At 53.9% G+C, this 21,689-nt stretch overlaps 1 protein-coding gene across 1 annotated transcript in view; it reads right to left on the bottom strand.

The window, feature by feature from the left end:
- Positions 1-177: 177 nt before the first annotated feature.
- The window catches only part of LOC119099869 (sphingomyelin phosphodiesterase), a gene marked incomplete in the record, with an annotated part of 42,329 nt that continues 20,817 nt past the window's right edge, over positions 178-21,689 (bottom strand). The window contains 11 exon segments of the mRNA XM_037222959.1: positions 178-1,995; positions 4,821-4,906; positions 5,360-5,459; positions 6,728-6,912; positions 8,040-8,238; positions 9,787-9,957; positions 11,465-11,656; positions 12,240-12,412; positions 13,641-13,767; positions 15,830-15,933; positions 16,625-16,786. Of these exon segments, the coding sequence (XP_037078854.1) occupies positions 1,929-1,995; positions 4,821-4,906; positions 5,360-5,459; positions 6,728-6,912; positions 8,040-8,238; positions 9,787-9,957; positions 11,465-11,656; positions 12,240-12,412; positions 13,641-13,767; positions 15,830-15,933; positions 16,625-16,786 (1,566 nt within the window).

Below are 21,689 nucleotides of genomic sequence, written 5' to 3'. Positions count from 1 at the left end.
CGCGAGGGCCCGAGCCAACCAAGGGAGGCGTTCGATGAGGCCCAAAGATGTAGTACGAAAGGTAACCTGTCCGATGTTGCCCTACGCTTACCATGATTAGGAACGCTCTAACATGTCCCACTGCTTCTTTGGACGTTCTCTGTCTATTTGTAGACACTCAGTTCATCCAAAAATATATGTTGCAATCGCAGTTTATTTATGCAACATCTCACACAGTTTCTTGCTCTCCAGCCACCATCAAACATTCTAGTGACGCTACATGCTAGGATGGCATTCTTACTGCAGGTTGACATACGAATCGTGCTCTGCCAGTACCATGCCGCTGCTTCCGGATACAGTGACATGGTTGCAATGCCGGAATGCATTGCACGCATTTCAATCCAGAATATAAATGGCAACGGGTAGTACTTTACGACTTAAGACCAGTATCGACAATTCTAGCCAGCTCCATGAAGAAAGTAGTGAGCTTTTGTATTTTTTTTGTCATTTTCTGTAGTGAGTAATACCAGTTTTGGGATCTTTTACTCCGAAAGATGATTTGACATCGGGGAATACTATATACAGTTTTATGGATTCGAGAATAAGTAAAAATCAAACCCGTCATTTAATACACAAGCATGCGGACCTATTTCCATTCAAACCGCAGCAGGAGCATTGTCCCTACTCCGATTCATCGAGTGGGATACACTGGGCAATCTCACCTTTCGTAGGGCGGCATACACAGCGTCATTCATCCCGTTCACGAAGACGAATTGTCACAATGCAGACGAAGTTTTAAAACCACTTCACTCTCCGGTCTCGACTACACTTACTTATGCTCGCTACCCATGGTCATCCGACATTGGCATTGTGGGCACGGCGTTTGTCAGATCTGCCCCTGGTGAACGGGTGAGCTACGACAGTATTTTGCTTTTCTGATAGCTCTAAAAGCTCAGATCACAATGTTTCCTCCATATGCTTAAAACACACTATGCTTCTGAGTGGAGCCACAGCAAACCATAGATGAGTGCAGTTAGACCTAACAAGGCAGGCTGCATTTTGGGCCTGTGAAATGATGACGACCGAATGACGGGTGCATACAACGTACATACACACATACATTGAGGTTTTTAAATACACACGGCTCGCAATTCACATCTCATGGGCCCTGGACATAATTGCTATCCTATACGCACAACATTATGAGAGGCCACTTCTCCAGCACATCCGGGACAATGCCTCCCAGCAACTGGTACGTTATCGGCCTCCAGCGGCTTTTTTCCGAACCCCACCAAGCCTTCCTTATGCAGCGTTACGAGGCGCCATCTGCTGAACACTGGACACGCTGCAATGACAGCCGTGTTCAACCCAGCTCTCCACCCTGGCTGTCACATCTTGTACCACAAAGAAATGCACCAGCTCCTAATTGCTCGCCACTGTTACGTTGCACCATCGTCGCATGTTCCCAACTTTCACGAATGAACGAGGCTGTCAGCCATCTCGAAAATTTTTGCCCGGACCCCGACTTTGCCCAGAATCTTCACGTGATTCTGTAATATTGATTGCCACCTCCACTTGGGTCTGTTGGCTTGCTTGCGCCCTCTGTGCTGGCCGGTTGGCTTCACCGCGTTCTCTGTGCGCGCATGTTGGCTTCACCGCGTTCTCTGTGCGGGCCTGTTGGCCCGCCTGCGGTCTCTGTGTGGGTCTGTTGGCCTAGCAGCGTTCTCTGTGTGGGCCTGTTGGCCTGCCAGCGGTCTCCGCGTGCACCGCTGGCGCGTGCACCACTGCTACACCACAAACCATCCGTACCGCTGACGCGTGCGTACTGTTGGCTGCATCTGCACATTGAGTCGGTGGATGGGTGACTAGTTTTCGGCTAGCGGCCAGTGACTAGCGGGGTCCGTCCGCCGCCGAGAGAGGCATGGCGTCTGACGGGGGCCGTGTGGCGGCTATCGCAGCGACAACAGCAGCGTGATGAGCGGCACACCCAGCAGGACAGAGCCCACCACGCCCGCGCTGTAAGCAAGGCCGCCTGTCAGGGACACAGGCCGACTACCACCGGCCACCAGTTCAGCCCATGACACTGCTACACCACAGGTCAACAGTCCAGCCCACGGCACACTGCTGCACCGCAGGTCAACAGTCCAGCCCACGGCACACGGCCGCACCACATGTCAACAGTTCAGCCAACGACACACTGCCGCACCACAGGTCAACAGTTCAGCCCACGGCACACTGCTACACCACAGGTCAACAGTTTAGCCCACGACACACTGCCGCACCACAGGTCAACAGTTCAGCCCACGGCACATTGCTACACCACAGGTCAACAGTTTAGCCAACGACACACTGCTACATTACAGGTCAGCAGTTCAACCCATGACACACTGCTACACCGCAGGTAAACAGTTCAGCCAACGACACACTGCAGCACCATAGGTCAACAGTTTAGCCCACGACACACTGCTACACTGCAGGTCAACAGTTCAGCCCACGACACACTGCTACACCATAGGTCAACTGTTCAGCCAACGACACACTGCTACACCAAAGGTCAAAAGTTTAGCCCACGACACACTGCTACACTACAGGTCAGCAGTTCAGCCCACGACATACTGCTACACCACAGGTCAACAGCTCAGCTCACGACACACTGCTGCACCACAGGTCAACAGTTCAACCCATGACACACTGCTACACCACAGGTAAACAGTTCAGCCCACGACACACTGTGGCACCGTAGGTCAACAGTTTAGCCCACGACACACTGCTACACTACAGGTCAACAGTTCAGCCCACAATACACTGCTACACCACAGGTCAACTGCTCAGCCAACGACACTGCCACACCACAGGTCAACAGTTCAGCCAACGACACACTGCTACACCACAGGTCAATAGTTCAGCCAACGACACACTGCTGCACCACAGGTCAACATTCGAAGCAGCTCCAAAAAAGGTACACCAATACTTTTATAATCGCGCGGATGTTGAAATGTATGAAGAACGCCACGGTGACGGGGTTAACAGAAAAAGACAACGCAGCTTTGGAAGAAGTCGAGAAAGTCAGGAAGGGACATATGTCAATGCGGCTATCATTTCAGCATTACAAGTAATATGAAGGAGGTGCACAGAATGCGACTGCAGCAAGCAAAGAGGCTGGTAACCAAAACGATAGCAGCTAGCTAGACAGCAGAGTTGAACGACACTTTCAACATTTCGGATAATCCCGCATCGCAGCCACCCACATCGATCGTCTAGGCGATCTCCGGTACTCACCACAGTTCATATATCCAGGTTCGCAAGTTTGCGTGTCCAAGTTTGATCATCATGAGAGCGCGACGGGAACCGACATCTCATGACAGCAAGCAATGACACATCACGCTGATATATTGGATGCACATTCGTTCTCACAGCAGAGCACTCTGCTGACGGAATCATCACAGCGACTAGTCGGCATACGTGCGCAACCACGGCGGCCAACAGGGCAACAGACCGCCGACAGAGGACAGTGGCCCTTCAAACGTTTTGCTGCGACGCGAGGGCCAACACAACGCACGGCGGGAGGACTGACCAACATCCAGGTCAACTGACCAGCATCCAGGTCAACTGACCAGCATCCGGGCCAACTCTGAGACACCTGATCGGGAGGACTGACCAACATCCAGGTCAACTGACCAGCATCCGGGTCAACTCTGAGGCACCTGATCGGGAGGACTGACCAACATCCGGGCCAACTCTGAGGCACCTGATCCACTTCGGTCGCAAAAAATGTGCATGCCATTCATGATAAATATGGTAAGTCGCGCTAACCCTAGCAGAGCGGCAATATACGCTGAAATGGCTTCGACATCGTAGAATAACACACGCGAAACGATCGTTCGTCATGAATTGACGGCAGCCCTCCGTGTCGCATAAACATCAAATTTCTTACCACGCAAAAGCCAGATACATCTACTTTCTTTCACAAAGGTTTCTAAAACCAAAATCTGAAAAGGATTTTTGAACCAAAGAATCGGCCATTCCTGCATGAGCGGTATTAGTCCGAAAATATTTTTTAGCACCAAAATACTGTCCTGTATTAAGCCCTTCGTATTCAAACTTACTGCGCACCCAGCCAGCAATCCAATCTCACAGATGCAACAAAAACTTAACATGTGGCAGGGGTCTACCAACAAGAATCGCTAACCAAAAAAGAAATTCGCAACCAACTGAATAGAATTAAGTTGTGTACAAAGGTGAAGTTAGTCCACAGTCGCGTGTTTCACATGAATAGAATTCGGTTGTGTACAAAGGTGAGGCTGAGTCAAAACTTGCATGTTTCAAATTTTTGACAAACATCAAGTGTCAAGATGAACATGTTGTCATAGGTCGAAATACTGAGGTACAATGCGGTGGTGAGCATCGAAGGTGAGTTGACTAAGAAAACACGTGTTCCCGAGATTGCTCTGCTGACCGGCCATAAGGACCTCTCTAAGCGCCGATGGCAATTGCTGATGATGGGCATAAATAGACTATTCACGATATTCATAATGCGTGGAACGCTTCCCTGACCAATCTGGCACTAACCGTGCAAAATGTAAGGCACCAATGCACGTCACGACAGTACTTCTATGGTGAGAAGGCATTCAGAGGCATTAGAAGGTGGAGCAGACGTATGGCCGAAACCCAGATAACCGTTCAGGCGGTGGTACGTGTCGAGAACAAGCTATCAGAGACAGGCGAGCTCAAGAGGCGAGACAGTGTCTGGAAGAAGCTGCGCGACTGAGCCGCATGACTAGCCCATGAGGTTGCGGAGATGTCGCCAGCCGGCCTCCACCGGCGACATCAGCGCGTCGTACGTTACGCCCAGGTAGCCGCCCATCCAGGACATCCAGCCGGAGCGCTTCTGCGCCTTCAGCTTCTTCTCCAGCCGTTTGCACGTGAACTGGAACGGACGCGTGGAGTGAGCGGATGCAGTGTTTGGCGCGATGCCAGTCGGGAGGGGGGGGGGGGGACAAGCAGACGTGCGACCGTCCAGCATCCGCCCTAGGCGCTCAGCAGCAGCAGCTGTGCATCACACCACCAGCGTCATCGCATTCAGTAATACATTCCGCGCACATTTATCATGGTATATCAAAGTTATGTTCGATGTGCCGTAGGCAGAATTTCATTAATCAACCGCCAGACGCACGCAAACGGAAGTCCGCTCACACACCCAAGCACTCCTGTTCATGCGCACTTACAAACGTAGTCACGCTCATTCTAGGTGCCTAAATTTGCATTTAAACAAACAACTAAAGGCACGAGCGGCGTTGGAGCGACCGCACACGATGTCCCAGAGTAGCCTTACCTGTCTGGCGTTGGAGCGGCCGGACACGATGTCCCAGAGCAGCCTTACCTGTCTGGCGTTGGAGCGGCCGGACACGATGTCGCAGAGCAGGCGTTTCCTGCAGTCTGCGTCACAGGGTGCCCGCACCGGTGACGCCTTCATGTAAAACCTGACACGACACACACGGCGTCAATGGCCAGTGGATCCGTGTTCGTGTAGGTCATAGAGCCACACAAAGAAGTAGCTACTCCTTGTGGACAGAAAACATCACGCACTCGGCTGCAAGATTCGAAACTATCTGTGCAGCATCTAACAGAACAACAGTGACAGAAACTGGTTATAACATGATCGCAACGAGAGCCCTGAACCACACCATCGAATCGTGAAGCTCGTGGTCAGCGGCAAAATGTGGCGCGCAAGGTGGTGCCGCAGTGCTCGGAAGGGTTCGTCCTACCCTCGAACATCGCCTGGCCTTGAGCACGGCGCTGCCACCGGCCGCGGGCCATCCCCGTCAGGGGCAATAGTGAGCGCCTGAGGCGACCACGGCTGGGCGGGTCGGAGGGCACGCGCCATCAACGACGCGATCACGACGGATTTTGTTATCACCACAGTCTTAACTGTGCGACAAATATATTGTCATCATTGGGCGCGATGTGAGTCAACAGCCATCTGGGTCACGCTGTGCAGTGCATCTGTCCCGTGAAACTGCACATTTCTGAAGCATCATCGTTATCGGTATCTCTAAGGGCGGTGGCTCCGCAGTAACGCATGGGTGGCGGAACTATGTTGAGGCGTGGGAGGAAGTTTGAGGTAAGCCTGGCGCATGGGTGGCGGAGCTATGTTGAGGTGCGGGGAAGTCTGAAATAAACCTGACGCACATCGCTCAAAGGCTCAAATGAACCATCTCCGCAGCTACCAAAATAACAAATTGCTATTCAAGATGGTTTTTGCTTTAAATGTGTTCACATTTCAATCTGCAGATTCATTTTTAGCGATGGAGCATTCGCCCATGCAAGGCCAGTTTATGGGGACAATGGTATAAAAAAGAGGGCAATCAAAGCCTGAACAAATTCCTCACACGCTGAGCCGACACAGCCGGACACAAAGCGCAGCAATAACGCTTCTACAGCGCACCCGACAAAACAACTCAGTTTAGGAGCATTATAACATCGATATGCAATCATGCTTGCTAGCCAGAGGTAAGAAGAGAGCCGGGGCCTGCCAGACGGTAAGAGGTGAGCCAGAGTCTGCCAGAGGTGAAACGTGAGCTGAAGTCTGCCAGAGGTGAGAGGTGAGCCGGAGTCTGCCAGAGGTGAGAGGTGGGCTGAAGTCTGCCAGATCGCCCCGGCAGCGATCTGGCAGATCTGGCTGATAAACGGGCAGCGCACTGCCCGTTCATCAGCACTGCTCAGCACGCCAGCCCTGCCGACTCCACACCTGTAGTACTTCTGGAAGAGCCTCTCGTCCAGGGCCATGCGGTGGACGAGCCGGTCCCACTCGTACGGCGCCAGGCTGGCCATGCCGAACGCCTTGCGGGCGGAGTAGAGCCGGAACCAGTGCGGGTGACCGAACCGGTTGGCCTTATCCAAGTCCATGATCCACGTCTCGTGGTCCACCACCATCTGTCAGTGGCGGCAGCAACCACAGTCACAGGACGGCGGACGGCAGCGGCACAGGGACCACCACGTGTTCACTCCATACCACGCTACCCTATTTCTCCACACAATTTATGTATCACTACTGCGACATCAAACTTCTGGCACAGTCAGCTTTTGCACACTGGCACATTTACCACGGTCCGTTCAAATAACGTCCAATTGAGCCATCCTTTCGCACTTCTTTATCACGGGATTGTGTACTTGTGGGTTCCATGCGGTGTTGCATCCGTTGAGTGCGGCGTGACCTTAAGGGTGAAAAATGTTAAAACAGCTTTCTTTCCGGACCTATGCTGGTTAAAAGGTTTTACTTGGACACACCTTGCGTGCGGTTGAACGGAAATGTACTCCTACAACTGTTTTCCTGGCCTCTATGCACATGCACCGACGAAAATAATACAGCTTTTAAAGCGTAATTGATCCTAACTTCGAGCCATCAGAAATCGGTTCGGTTCTCGGTTCTCAAGACTGAGCGGTCCTAGTCCTGCTAGTCCGTACGGGAAATTGAGACCAGCCAGGGCCCTTGAAATGTGTTTCTCGTGGCCACAAAGCGCGACATCTCTTAGTGCCGACAGGCGTTTGGATACGCACAAGAGCATACAACAGCATATAAGGCAATAGTTACGATACCACTCGTCGCACCAGCTCCTTATTGCAATTATGGACACGTCAGACAGTGAGTGGGATTTGGCCGTGTCTGAAAAGTTCTTCTTATGACCGTGATAAATACACGAAAAAGTACGAAGTAAATACGTCGTGTAAATAGCAACATTTAGGCAGACTTCCGACTCTCGGTAAACAGCAAGCATCGCACTAAAAGGTACAGGCTAATAGTTTAAACTAGATGCGACCACAACCACAAGTAAGTCGCTACGTTACGCCGTCCATGTAAGCCTCTAGTCCAAACTGCACGCATGCTAAAACCAAAAAAAATGCCACATTTGCAGATCATGCGAAGTGCTCGACAGCTTAAAAACTTATTTATTGCTTGAGCAACGCTGGCAGAGTACATGGCGGAAGACGTTGCGAAAAACGACGAGACGTTTCCCAATTTGATGGGCTGGGTTTCGTCCCAGTAGCCGCAGCACGCTAACCTTGTTGCCTTTCTTCTCCACATCGTACAGACGGTAGCCAGGGTTGAGGTTCAAGTAGGTGGTAATGCTGGGACCAATGTACATGAGACCGGTGGCGTTGGCCGAGCCCTCTGGGTCTCCCGGTACCTCCGGGTAGATCAGGCTGTACTCGTCGAAGTGCGTGTGGCCGAAGAACTGGGCGGCTACGGTTCCCGAGTACCTGGCAAGAACCCACACCGCGTACAAGCAGGCTGTCCACCAGCGTCGCGCTGGTGGCGGTTAGTGTCTTACGTGCAAGACGTGGGATGGGGAGGTCACCTGGCTGTCCTTCACCTTCTTCACCGTGTACCGTGTCAGTCAGAGCGCGCGCCAGGCCAGCCGTCCGGGTGGGATGTGAGCGGCTCGGGTCTCGTCATGCACAGGGTCGGTGCAGAGCGGGGCTGGAGATCACGCCTGCAGAGCTCGAGCGTCGCCAGCACTGCGCCTGCGGCTCTGCCATCACCGGCAAGTCCACCACCAGCCATCACCTGTCCACCGCCTCAGCCAGCCAGCCAGCCAGCCAGCCAGCCAGCCAGCCAGCCCAGCCAGCCAGCCAGCCAACCAGTCAACCAACCAACCAACCAACCAACCAGCCAGCCAGCCAGCCAGCCAGCCAGCCAGCCAGCCAGCCAGCCAGCCAGCCAGCCAGCCAGCCAGCCAGCCAGCCAGCCAGCCAGCCCAGCTAGCCAGCCCAGCCCAGCCCAGCCCAGCAGCCACCACCCGCCCCGGCCACACCGGACCAGCTCTGCGGCCGCCACCTCATCCCTGCGCGCAGACGGCAACAAACCTTCGAGTGTCCCTCGTCTATGTCATACACCCGGTATCCCGGGTTCAAGTCAAAGAAGGTTGTGACCGACGGGGCGATGTACGCCACGTTGCTGGCCACATAGCTTTGTCTTATGTCGTAGAAAAGCTGATATTCGTCGTAGTGGGTATGTCCGAAGAATTGGGCGGCGATGGTGTGGGAGAATCTGCAAATTAGCGCACGTCACATCGTCTGGTGGGCACGGTCGCATTTGTGGTGGTTCGTGCCGATGTGTCACTCCGCTACCACCGGCTGCGGCGAACAGTGGCTCACGGGCTGGAGATGGTACCTATGTACGCAGTTAAGTTCAGGCGCTGACGTCGGCCAACGCACTCGCCGACGAGCTCTGATAAATTGGACCGTCAAGTCATACAGCGACTGCCGTCCGTGAACTCTGTTGGTCACGCACACAAACTCTGAGCGCTGCACGAGCTCTGAGCGCTGCATGACAGGCGCGCGGGGTTGAGTCCCAGAAACGGCGCTAGCGTGACACGTCCGTCACCGTCAGCTGGAGGCTGGGCATGAGGGTCGGGGTGACAACGGGAGGCGGAATCGCATCACGGGAATCACTCGCCATGGCGCGGTGAAATAATTCAGTACTGCTCGACTAAGAATGGGTGGAAAGCACATCAGTACAGTCGCAAATTGTGTCTCTTCTGGCGGCTCGGACAAAGTACCCGCAACGAGCTAAGTCTAGCAGCGACGAAACAAGCACTACTCCGCGTGACGCTCCGACGACTCTCCATCACAACTTCAATCCTGGGACCAGCACGTATGGCACGAACTACAGCACCGACAGCTCCAGATCAAAAGCATCAGGGTAACGAGATGACGCCGCCTGATGACGCTCTCGTCTCAACAAACACAAGGCGCACGTTCACCAGTGCGTCCCATGTGCCGAGCCCTGACGGCCGAGTCACGTACCGGTCCACGATTCGGTAGTAGTTTTTGGACCAGACGGCCAGGCAGTCGGTGTGGCCGGGCGGTATGTGGCCCAGGATATGCACCTTCTCCTGGTTGAGCTCGGCCGCCTGCAGCTCGTACACCAGCCAGCTGAGCTCCTGCGCGGGGTCGGTGGCGTTCAGCAGCAGCCACCTGCCGGTCGGGCCCGGTCAGAGGCGCGGCAATCAGTCGGCGGCCAAACATACACGCCCGCACGCAAGTTCGCACGAGGGCACGCACGCACACCCGCAAGTACGCACGCAAGTACGCACGCATGCACGCACGTACATACGTACGTAGGGCACGTACGTACGCACGCACGCACGAATACAAGCACACACGCACACACGCGCACATTTCCCCGACGGGTCTTCCCGCCAGTGTCTCAAACGAATTCCCGATGTTTGTTCTTCTTAATTGTGACTTCAAAAACTATGCTGCGTCGGTCAGAAAGAAATTGAAGGAAAATTATCGCAATTACGTGCACCATTCATGATGGCTCTCGAATGTAACATACGGACATTAATGCAAATAAATACAAATTACTTTGATAATTTATAAAGCTTCCTGACATTCCAATCTTTTTGAAAAGCGTTGTGCCTAGGCATAAGAATGCACTTGTCAAATAATTTCCAGAAGGATTAGCTCGGAAAGACGTTTTACCATACGCCATGAAAGGTTTTTTTTCAAGATTAGCACAAGTGCGTAGTGAAAGGTTTTTGGGTTACTGACGCTCAATGTTAAGTCAATTTGACAATTAGTGTCAGCCGGTCAATTAAGCTTCGCCAATTGGATCAATCAGATCCTTTAGATTCAATTGGTCAAAACCGACCCGCCCGGAATGTATATTCTACCGGGCCATGCTCCTTCGTATCTCCTAAAAAGGGGTACCCGGGCCTGAGAAGTATTTAGTTCACTTACGACGACGGCCTCGCCAACCAACGCGTTGAGACGACATATGGTAAACTTCGTATCGTGCTTGGGCGGGAGCGATTTTCCAGGATCTTCGTAACGAAAATCATCGTGCTGGTCTCGTTTGGTGGTATAAATGGTTTACCCAGCCACACGTATTTTTAAAAATCCATGATGCTACCTTGCAGGTTGAACAAAGCGTACAAATCTTAAGACAGGCGAAATTAGTTAGTAATTGAGCTTTGAAGGCGCGTCAACGTCACTGGATATTTGTGAAAAAATAGGCGAGCTCCATAGGTAATTTTAGTGATCTCGTTAACAACCCCAAGGCAGTGACGTCACCTTCTGCTTTCCTGATGCACGGGCATCGCGCCACATCGCGTTGGCGCTTCCACACCGAAATCCACCTCAATCCACACAGCATTCGTAACATTTTTTTTACATTCTGCCTTCCACAATCTTCTCTTATTAGATTCAAAGTCGTAGACCCGGCCCGATCTATTCGCACTTTGGCCTTAGACGTAATCGCTAACACCCGTATACAAAGCAGCCTGTTTTACTTCCACTTCTCTTTTACCGACGCCACTCTGACTGCTGGTCCCATTACTTGGCGCCGTACCCGTTCTTCGCTGCTGACTCTGTTCACTGTCAGGTGTGCTGGCAGCTCAAGCTCTAGCAAACCGCCGATAATTTTACGAGAGCAAGCTTCGGAAGGCCGGGGTCGGGCGACGGGCCGATCATATCGTACCAGTTTTTGTTGTTGCAGTAGTTCATGTTGAGTGAGACGATGCGGAAGCCGGGCTTGACGAGCACCGAATAGAACGCGCCGCGCCGTACGGTGGCCGACGTCTGGTGCGGCAGCCAGCGGCGCCACTCCCGGTCCAGCTCGTCGTACAGCCAGGAGACGGAGTGGCGGCCGCCGATCTCGGGAGGAGGGAAGCTGCCGCGCGTACGTCACGCAACGCTCAGAGGGCTCCGTAACACGGCAACTGTCGGCCGCATACACAGGGCCTATCTTCGGCCGCGTGGCCTCCGGCTGGACGACCCACATGGTTCATTGGTGACCTACCAGTCCTGGGACATGACTTCTTTGACGCGGTATAATACAATACAGGGCAACTTTAACGTTAACACAACACATCATGAAATTGGGGTATCTCCCCCTCAGACTCCTGGCACATCTGGTGGCACACATCACGTTCATCCCTTGGGACCCGAAAAACCCGGCAGCACTGCTGGCAATGTGTCTTGTGATGCAGCTAACAGACCAGAACTAACGTCCGCCCTCAGCCTCGACGCTCACTCAAATGATCACTAGGCGGTGCCACCTGCCCGCAGCTTCCAGACTGGCTTCAAAATTACGTACAGGCAAGGCAATGCTACTCTGCTGATTCTGACTGCATGTCGAGGCATGGCCTCTGCGACTGAGCCAGCTCTGAAGCCGCACGCTCGACCGCACAATACGAGGCATAAGCGACGGGCGGACGGGGCCGGGGTTGTGCTGAGTTGTCTCATCTCCCCACCTGTTGACCGGCGCCGATTCGTGGTTGCCCAGCGCTGGGAATATGGGCGTCCGCGGAAAATACTTGACCAGCAGTTGGTGGCTTTGGCGGATGATGCTCAGGTTCTCCTCACGGGTCTGGTTCCAGACGTCGTGCGGAGGCAGGTCGCCCGTCCAGATGATGTAGTCCAGCGTCTGCCGGCGCCACAGCTGACGGTCAGCGTCTGCACTAGGTCGCGCCCGCTCGGCGGCCGCACAGATCAGTCGACAACAGCACTAGGTCATAACCACTCCGCTGTCCCACAAATCAGTAGTGCACACCTGCCGGCACTGTGCACCAGCGGCCTCATCTTACCCACTCATCGGTCTCACGCATTGTTCTGCACCAGCACTAGGGCATCCCAAGAGGGCCCACAAATCGGCCAGCATCATCACTACAACATACTCTCTCAGCGATCGCACCAATGCACAGTAAGCGCTTAGCAATACTAGGTCAGATCAAATCGAGAGAGAGAGAGAGACCAGGACATCATCCACGTACAGATAGCCAGTCATCATCGACGAAAAAATGTTCAGCTAAAATAACAGCTAAATGAGCATCAGATGTGCGTTTTATTCCACAGCCCACGGTGTGACAATTTTCGGTACCGGTGGTGTGAGCCAGCGCGTCTTCCCAGCTGTAACCCGCGGGCGGATCTGACATCTAGCAGCCAACAAATAAACTTAAGTAACGGGCTCCTATCCTTATCCGCGGCTGACAACAACGTAAGGGCGACGTAAAACCCAAACCTGAATGTATGTTGGCAGCCGTGACAGAGATAGCCGAATGCCAGCCAGGATAGAGATGGAGAGTATAGTTCTGCTGAAGAAAATTTGACATGTAGCTTAGCTAAATCAGTCCAAAATAGCATTGACTGATGTGAAACAGTTACCGGTTAGGTGACTGGCCAAAAAGCTGTTGATTCAGCAATGTCGGAGGAAAGCATTGCTTGATTGCGTGCGTGCGTGCGTGCGTGCGTGCGTGCGTGCGTGCGTGCGTGCGTGTGTGTGGGGGGGGGGGGAGGGGAAGAAATCGCATCAGTAACTCTGCACGAGACGACGCTATCGGAGATGAGTCTCACCTGGGCGCACAGAGTTCACTTGCCGCCCGCCCGGAGCGCGACTCCGCGCCGCTATTGTAACGGTGCGTGGCAAGTCCGTCCGGACCATCACAAACAGTGACGGTGGCTGTGTCAACTTACGTGGGACGCGCACATACACACCGTCCGTGACCACTGACACAGCATGCTCACGTGCACACCGCCTGTGCCCAGCAGCATGAGGCGACAGTTATCTGCACACCGTCTCAGAAGACCGACATGGCAGCCCGGCTGGATGCCGGTCCGGCAGCCGGTGAGCCGTGAGCGCGCCGCCAGCTACGCACCGGGCCGTGCACGTCCGAGATGTGCTGCAGCATGTTCTCGATGGTGCGCAGCGGCGTGTCGCAGCGCCGGTAGTCGCCCCAGAAGCCGGCCGCGCCGCCCTTGCGCTTTGGGTAGCCGCTGGTCACCCTGTCGTCGGACGACGCCCAGCGTGTGATACATGCATCGGTAATGGCAGGCTGTCGGCGGTGCTGGTACTCTGCACACCGATGTGTGCGCATAGGGGGGGGGGGGGGAGGGAGGCTGGCACTCTGTGCACGGACGCGCGCGCGGGGGGGGGGGGGTCTGGCACTCTGTGCACGGACGCGTGGAGGGAGCTGGCACTCTGTGCACGGACGCGTGGGGGGAGCTGGCACTCTGTGCACGGACGCGCGGGGGGAGCTGGCTCTCTGTGCATGGACGCGCGCGCGGGGGGGGGGGGCCTGGCACTTCGTGCACGGACGCGCGGGGGGGGGGGGGGAGCTGGCGCTCTGTGCACGGACGCGCGGGGGGAGCTGGCACTCTGTGGACGGACGCGCGGGGGTCTGGCACTCTGTGCACGGACGCGCGGGGGGAGCTGGCACTGTGCACGGACGCGCGGGGGGGGGGGGCTGGCACCATCTGACGGACGCGTGGGGGAGGGGGAGCTGGCGCTCTGCACGGGATTGACGTAACGGCGCAGGAGCGGCCGGCGAATCTAGACCGGACGGCCGAGATTAGCACACAGGGTGAGCTAACCATCCAGTGGGAAGGAAACAGAGGGGAGGGAGACGAGCGAGCGAGAGCGAGAGCGAGAGCGAGAGCGAGAGCGAGAGCGAGAGCGAGAGCGAGAGCGAGAGCGAGAGCGAGAGCGAGAGCGAGAGCGAGAGCGAGAGCGAGAGCGAGAGCGAGAGCGAGAGCGAGAGCGAGAGCGAGAGCGAGAGCGAGAGAGAGAGAGAGAGAGAGAGAGAGAGAGAGAGAGAGAGAGAGAGAGAGAGAGAGAGAGAGAGAGAGAGAGAGAGAGAGAGAGAGAGAGAGAGAGAGAGAGAGAGAGAGAGAGAGAGAGAGAGAGAGAGAGAGAGAGAGAGAGAGAGAGAGAGAGAGAGAGAGAGAGAGAGAGAGAGAGAGAGAGAAATCCATGCGATGACCATCCATTTTACAATAAGCAGTACTCGGCGACCGCCACAAGGCAAAGATGACCATTCATCGTCTGATTCCTTTGCGCTTAGCCAGCAACGCCACCGCGCTGGATATGCATTTGCTGCGAGGCGCTCAAACCCACATACACATGACCAGGAAGACGGCACCAACGGACCCGGCCATCGATCAGAAGCACAACGCCGCATAACCAGGTCACGAACCGGTCGTGCCCACTAAACACACCAAAACGTACGACAGGAAATGAGCAGTGTCTTTAAGGAATTGGGAATGCAAAGAGGGTCCCGACTTTAAGTTTGCTAGGACGGAGGCAAAGCTGCGCTAGAAGCAACTTTAAATCAGCACCTGTTCCACCGTATTGTCAGTTACATTATGATATACTGGGATCGCACAACGGTCGCAATGAAACCAAAAATTGGAAAAATGTTGTGGCTTTACGATCCGGCGGCTGCCACAAAGAACGGTACCGAACAAATCACGAGGATAGAACACACCTCCGGACGTATTGTAAGTAAGCATTATCTCCTCGGTCGTCCGATGCCTTCGGCAACCACTGTGCCGTCCGCCTGGCTTTGATCTGGCCATGCATCGGCGAGGTGACGTACCTGCAGAGGAGCGGCTACCACAGATCTGACCATGCGCTGGCGAGGCGACGTACCTGCAGAGGAGCGGCTACCACCGATTTGACCATGCGCTGGCGAGGCGACGTACCGGTAGAGGAGCGGCTCCCAGGAGGTGACGTACTTGCAGTAGAGCGGCTCCCACCGATCTGACCGTGCGCTGGCGAGGCGTCGTACTTGCAGAGGAGCGGCTCCCAGCAGGCGACGTACCTGCAGAGGAGTGACTCCAACCGGTCTGACCGTGCCCTGACGAGGCGACGTACCGGCAGAGGAGCGGCTCCCAGGAGGTGACGTACCTGCAGCAGAGCGGCTCCAACCGATCTGACCGTGCGCTGGCGAGGTGACGTACCTGCACAGGAGCGGCTTCCGCCGATCTGACCATAAGCTGGCGAGATGACATACCTGCAGAGGAGTGGCTCCCACCGATCTGACCGTGCACTGACGAGGTGACGTACCTGCAGCAGAGCGGCTCCCCGCAGTCGGCGTTAGTACCCTCCTTGTAGTACGGGTCAAAGTGGGTGTCCGAAATGTGCAGCACGCGGGCCGTTGGCGCGTCCGGCTGGAACACCGAGCGCGTGGCTATGAGCGCCGGCGCGCGCCTGCGCTACCCTGGAGCCTGCGCCTGGCAGACTGCCGCCAGCGGCCAGGCTGAGAGACGGCGCGACACCCCACCGCTGTTGTAGTTTGTCAAGTGATCATCAACAAATACGTAGAACCGGGGAATGAATGTTTGATGACAATACCAGCACGGTGATGGACTTTATAACGACGCGTATCTCACTCGCTGAACTACTGGTAGGGTAGGTTGCGCATGTTAAATAGCGTGGACTATGTCGTTGTATCGACCAGTAGACGTCCTACACGAGTTCCGTTTCAAGTAGTTTGTGGTCTATTGATAGCATCCAGAACGCAAAAATGACCTATGTCTTCCGGGTGACACACTTCAGGAGCATGACTTTGGGAAAAAAAACAAAGGTCATGTGCCCACTTTTGATAAACACAGATCATTTGGATTTTCAGAAGATACGTTAAGACGTTCGAACATGGATGGCCTGTGTTAGGTACATACCCAGGCAGAGACCAGCGTAAGCATTCCTTTCCCAAACTAAATGCCAGCCTATGGAGTCCATTGCGCAAAGCCCACAGCACGCAGGAGGTATTCGGTATGTAGGGCAGCGAGCAGCCCCGACGGGTCGCTTTCCTCGAGTCTTTTCCCTTTTTCTTTTTTTCATTCTCGAAAATGCACTTACGTCAGGCTCCGGCGTCGGCGTGTACGGCTTTGGTATGTTGGGCAGCGGCACGGTCCAGTCATGCCAGGGGTTGTAGGGGATGGCGCAGACGTCGCCCACCACCATACCGCACACCTCCTCCGGGGACAGGGCTATGCGCTCGAACACGTAGATCACCTCGTCCTGAAAAACACATATTTGTGACTTGCTTGCAACTTTCATGTGTATCGGACAACGATGCCGGTACCGTCAATAATGCTGGCAAACTCAAGGTCAGACGCTCCTCAGCCGTTGATGCTATACAAATAGGTAGTCACTGTTTTTGTTGTTTTTTTTTGCCAACTGCGTCAAATAAAATTTTCGTTCATGGCGGGATTTTCCAGGGACAGACTCAGCGAAGTAAACTATGCGTTGAAGGTGTACACCTCACAGGTCAGTTAACACAACAGCTACCGGAGTTTCACCTGTTCAATACTCCTCAAATCAAAGGAACAACAAATAATCTTGAGGTGAGGTATACGCGGTAACGTGAACATCCGTGCAGTAAGGTCCGTAGTCAAAATCATCAATTTGGCATCCTTTCCCGTTTAAAGCTCGCTTCAAGGCATCTGTTGTTCTGGTTTCAGCACCATGGCGCTGGCACGGGTAGTGTGCGGTCAGCGACCCCCCGCCAGGCCTCTGAAGACCCGGTCTTCAAGACTAGGTTTTCGGAGGCCTGGCGGTGGCCATGCTGAGGCTCTGCACACGGACAAAACAAACTCATCTTTGACGTGGTCGCATGCCGCTCTGGTCGGCGAGCCACATGGGATCCTTGCCAGCCGGCGGCGCCACACGGGACCCTCGGCAGCCCGTCCGCGAACGGCAGCTAACCGGGAGACGGTCGGTCGGCCCAGCAGCCACCCACGGCGTCTCCCGCTCGGCCGGCGTGAGGGGCGCCCCCCCCCCCCCCCTCAGTTGGTGCCGGTCATTGGCAAACGTCACCGAGCGTCGCAGTGGGTGTGAATCTCTCCCTCCTCTCCCCCTCCCTTCTGCACTTTTTAGACATTGGCAGTAACGGGGCAGCAAGTGAGTTAACTCCATGACAATGCTTCAGCGGATGCACTGGACATGCATTTTTGACCAGGGCAGTACATGACCGGGCAGAGTACATGTCCGACACAGATTATCCGACCACGGCCATTTCATGCCCTAGATATTCCATGCCCTAGATATTAAAACAACATTCCCGTGAGAGACAGGGCCACTGTTGCTTAGTGTGCACAAGAGAATGCCATTGTAGCAGACCACTTCACATTATACCCTCTCGTTATGATAAATGATAGGCAAAAAATTATTCGTAAGCTTAAGCAAGTAGTAACACAACACAAAATGTCTTGTGTACTGCTTTTCGGCCACCACGCATCAACAGTGGTGAATTGCACCCTATCGAAAGACATGCCCACTACGTATAGGTTATTATACTTATACTTAAACATTATATATATATATATATATATATATATATATATATACACTCACTTGAGTGTATTTATTGAGATGTCCGCAATCAGAAGCTCAACATTGGAACGATATCCGTTTTTGTAGAAAAGGATTACACTCTCCTTTTACGACTCTACGACTGATGAGGTGTTTGTGTTTGATCGTTCAGGTGGAAGCTCAGGAGCAGCACAATAAGCTAAACATACGTAACGAGGACTTCGATCCTATCTTCACTAACACACAGTCGGTGCGTGCCATGACGTTGAACGAAGACAGGCGCGTTTTCTTTTGAGGGTCTCTGGCATCCCCTTTGCCAATCGAGCGTGTTGAATTATTATCATTAAACTTCAAGTGTTTACAAGCAGCGTAATCCGAACAAAACCTGCGGAAGTGGACTGGGCGCAGCTGGCATTGACAGCCCACCGCACATCATAATAACGCGATTCGTGTCACGGCTAGCCATGCGGAATAAACACCTAGCAGCCAGGTCAAGAGCAGCCTTACCCGAAGCAAATCTGGCAGTTTACAGGAGACACGTTCAGTACACACAATACTTCCTCTAGACGTAAAAATATGACACATATGATGCTGTTTATAGCTTTGAGCGTCATTCGACAGACGCTGTCACGGAGCTATTCACATGGCCAGCACATCAGTTCCCACCAGTTACAGGGTCAGCTAGCAATTCACATGCCTAGGACGTTAGTTCCCACATGTTACGGGAGACACGGACCCCGTGACCCACTCTGCGCGTGAAACACAAACAGGGCACACCCGCCAACATGCCCATGCCAGGTAGATGGCAATGTTCCACGCCGTTCCGACTCGTTCACTCATGATCGGAATCTGTCGGCATCGACAGAACACAGCAGAGCTCGGAAGCGGGTCCATCCACCCTAAACTCGCCGACTGATGCCCTCCGCGCATCTCATCACCATTCCACTACGTAGACGACAGACGTTCGACGGAATACAATAACAACAAGGCCCCATTGACTGTCCCTAGCATGCCATCTCTACGGGCCGCCGTGACCGATCGGCCACGATCCATTGGCAAAGTCCTCACCCGTCTGGGCTGACACCCGGCGTTCTAACCATCGACGGGCGTGCCTCCCAATCAGCATGGCGACGGACGGTGGACCCCGGAGCGGCGGTAATGATAAGCGAAGGAGGGGTGGAATAGGCGGCCGGGCCGCACCGCCCGCGGCGCCAGGAGTCCTACTGACCCGCTGAGACAGAGGACGCCGGAAACGGCCAGCCTTAGCGCGCGCGTCCTCGCTCGTGCCTCCTCACACGCACTCAAATGGGCTGTTTGACGGCAGAGACATTCAGTCAAAGTCACTCGCGCCACGGACACCCAGAGGGGATTGTCTGAAGCATTGAAGCATGCATTTTAACTCGTACATAGTACAGTGCGCGACTGCAAAGACGACTGATTGCGAGCGAGTCGCGAAACAGCTCACGATATTTTTACGAGGTGTGGATAGACTGTGTTTGATGTAGCGACCCGACCCGACCCAGAGGAGTACAGATTCGCTATCCGGATAGCTTCAACATAACTTTATGTTTGAAAATATATGTTTGAATCAAATCGCATCATTGGCCTCATTTTCGCTGAGGAATGAGTAGCCTCATTTCAGCACCCTATGGGTCCCGATGCCGGCAACGTCGTCGATGTATTATGTAAAACATTGCTCTTAAAGCACATTCAACTAGCAAAAGATAAGAATAAAACAAAGATAGAGCATACGAAAAATAGCTAAAAGTGATACAAAGCAGGTACGAGCAGCCACGACTTTCGTTTGCTTGTACATCGATTTTGTGAAACGTACTTTATTGTTCCATATGAGAGTCAATAGTTTTCACTATTCATTGTAACGAAAACGAATGAACATATTCTAGCCAGATCTTCCTCAATTAGAATCGCGACCGTCGCTGTGCCTTCGTCCACAAAATACACTATTTTACATTCCCTCACGGCCCTGCCTGCGGCGACACTCAACGTTTCATTTCGGCCATGTAACTTGCTCGTACGAAGCAACTAGTTGTGACAGGCATAAAGGAGGCTGAAACGATGCCAGATGGTTGAGCGGTTGTGGTCAGGCATTTGCATTTCGCCAGTCTATGCCTGCGTCGTGTTGTGCGCCGAGAACGACGAGTGTAATGCAACTAAGGTGGCGTGACCGTTCGTCTTGGTGCTTAACATACAGGATTAAGTTGTTATTGCCGCTTAAGTTATCTAATTCCTCTCTGGGCACATCAAATACCTTTGCTAACCCAATTCTGAGTTGGTGTTGAAACATTATATATGATATACTAGTGAGAAGAAAATGCATGAGGGTGCTCTTGGGCTGAAGTGCGAATGGCTGGTTTTATGCGCCAACCACATCGGTACTCAAAATATCAAAATATCAAGTAAGTGTTGTTTCTGCATGAAGGTGGCTTGCTCTCTGCGTCAATAATGTCAGCATGATTTCTTCATAATTCAGTTCAGCCCGCTTGGTAGGCGTCCAAGAGGGCCAACTGACGTTTGAACAGGGAAACCATTTCGTCATTACTAATCCTAGGCTCCCTTTGTCTATAACCATTGCACTTCTCGGGGTTTCTTGGTCACATCACTTTCTTCTCAGTTTTTAATGCACTTCACCTATATCCTGCCCACAGAAACTTTCCATCCAAGGGAAAATTGTCTAGCAAAAGGTGGAGTCCGGCTCTCTAAGCCAGCTGCAGACTTACCGCACCAGCAACGCCAGCCCACATGCCTGCCACCAGCTGGTCAGTGTCCGCAGCTCTACCAGCTAGGCTGCATAAACGGATGCGATTCTCGGTACATAACTACCGCTGGCTCTAACTGACTCTCTCTCTCAGTGATACAGCATTTTCATCAGCATGTGACGAAGCATTTCTGCCATTGGGGCGGGTTTCATTCTCTACTGAACTGGGCAATGCGATGCGAACAGCCACGCATGAAACACTGTAAACTGACAGCCCTGACCACATGCCCCCCCCCCCCCCCCCCAGCGATCCCTGGGGCCTAAAGAATACATCCCCGGAGCCATTCTCGCGCACATGCGCGCACAAATATGTTGGGCACACACGTCTCAGAGAACTAACTCCAGATTCCATTTCTGGGATATAGACACATGTCCGCTCGTGATCCACCACTTCTCCCGACCGACAGGCGATAGCCTCCCACTGTCCCGCAGCTTCCCAGACGCATGGCGCACATTCCTCGCCTCTTTCACCGCACTGCTCGGGGACAAACGCTGGTTTTCCAACTCTGGGTGCTTTGCTTCTGCCTGGACATTCCCAGCGGACCGGCTGAAGAGCAGCAGTCTCGCATCGCCGCCCAGCGCTACGGCCGAAGGCTCGCGGTCGGCTCCAGCTCGCCTCTCCGGCGCGCTGACGGCGAAATCGGCCAGGCCGGGCGGGAGCGAGCTCCCACACATTCCAGCTGGCGGGCGGCCAGCTTTCCTGCCCGGCGAGAGTTTCACTCTTCATCTAGGATCCCGGCCGCCTGACCCCTAATCGGTCCTGACCGGCCGACCCCTCACGTTCGACGGTAGCCATCGGCGCTGCCGGCGGATCCAGCGAAAGTTGGCGAGCGC

Source organism: Pollicipes pollicipes, unplaced genomic scaffold (assembly GCF_011947565.3).
Source record: "Pollicipes pollicipes isolate AB1234 unplaced genomic scaffold, Ppol_2.1 Scaffold_4881;HRSCAF=5763_pilon_pilon_pilon, whole genome shotgun sequence".
NCBI classification, from domain to species: domain Eukaryota; kingdom Metazoa; phylum Arthropoda; class Thecostraca; order Pollicipedomorpha; family Pollicipedidae; genus Pollicipes; species Pollicipes pollicipes.
Note: the sequence above shows the minus strand (reverse complement) of the source record. Positions and strands in the feature narration are given on the sequence as shown.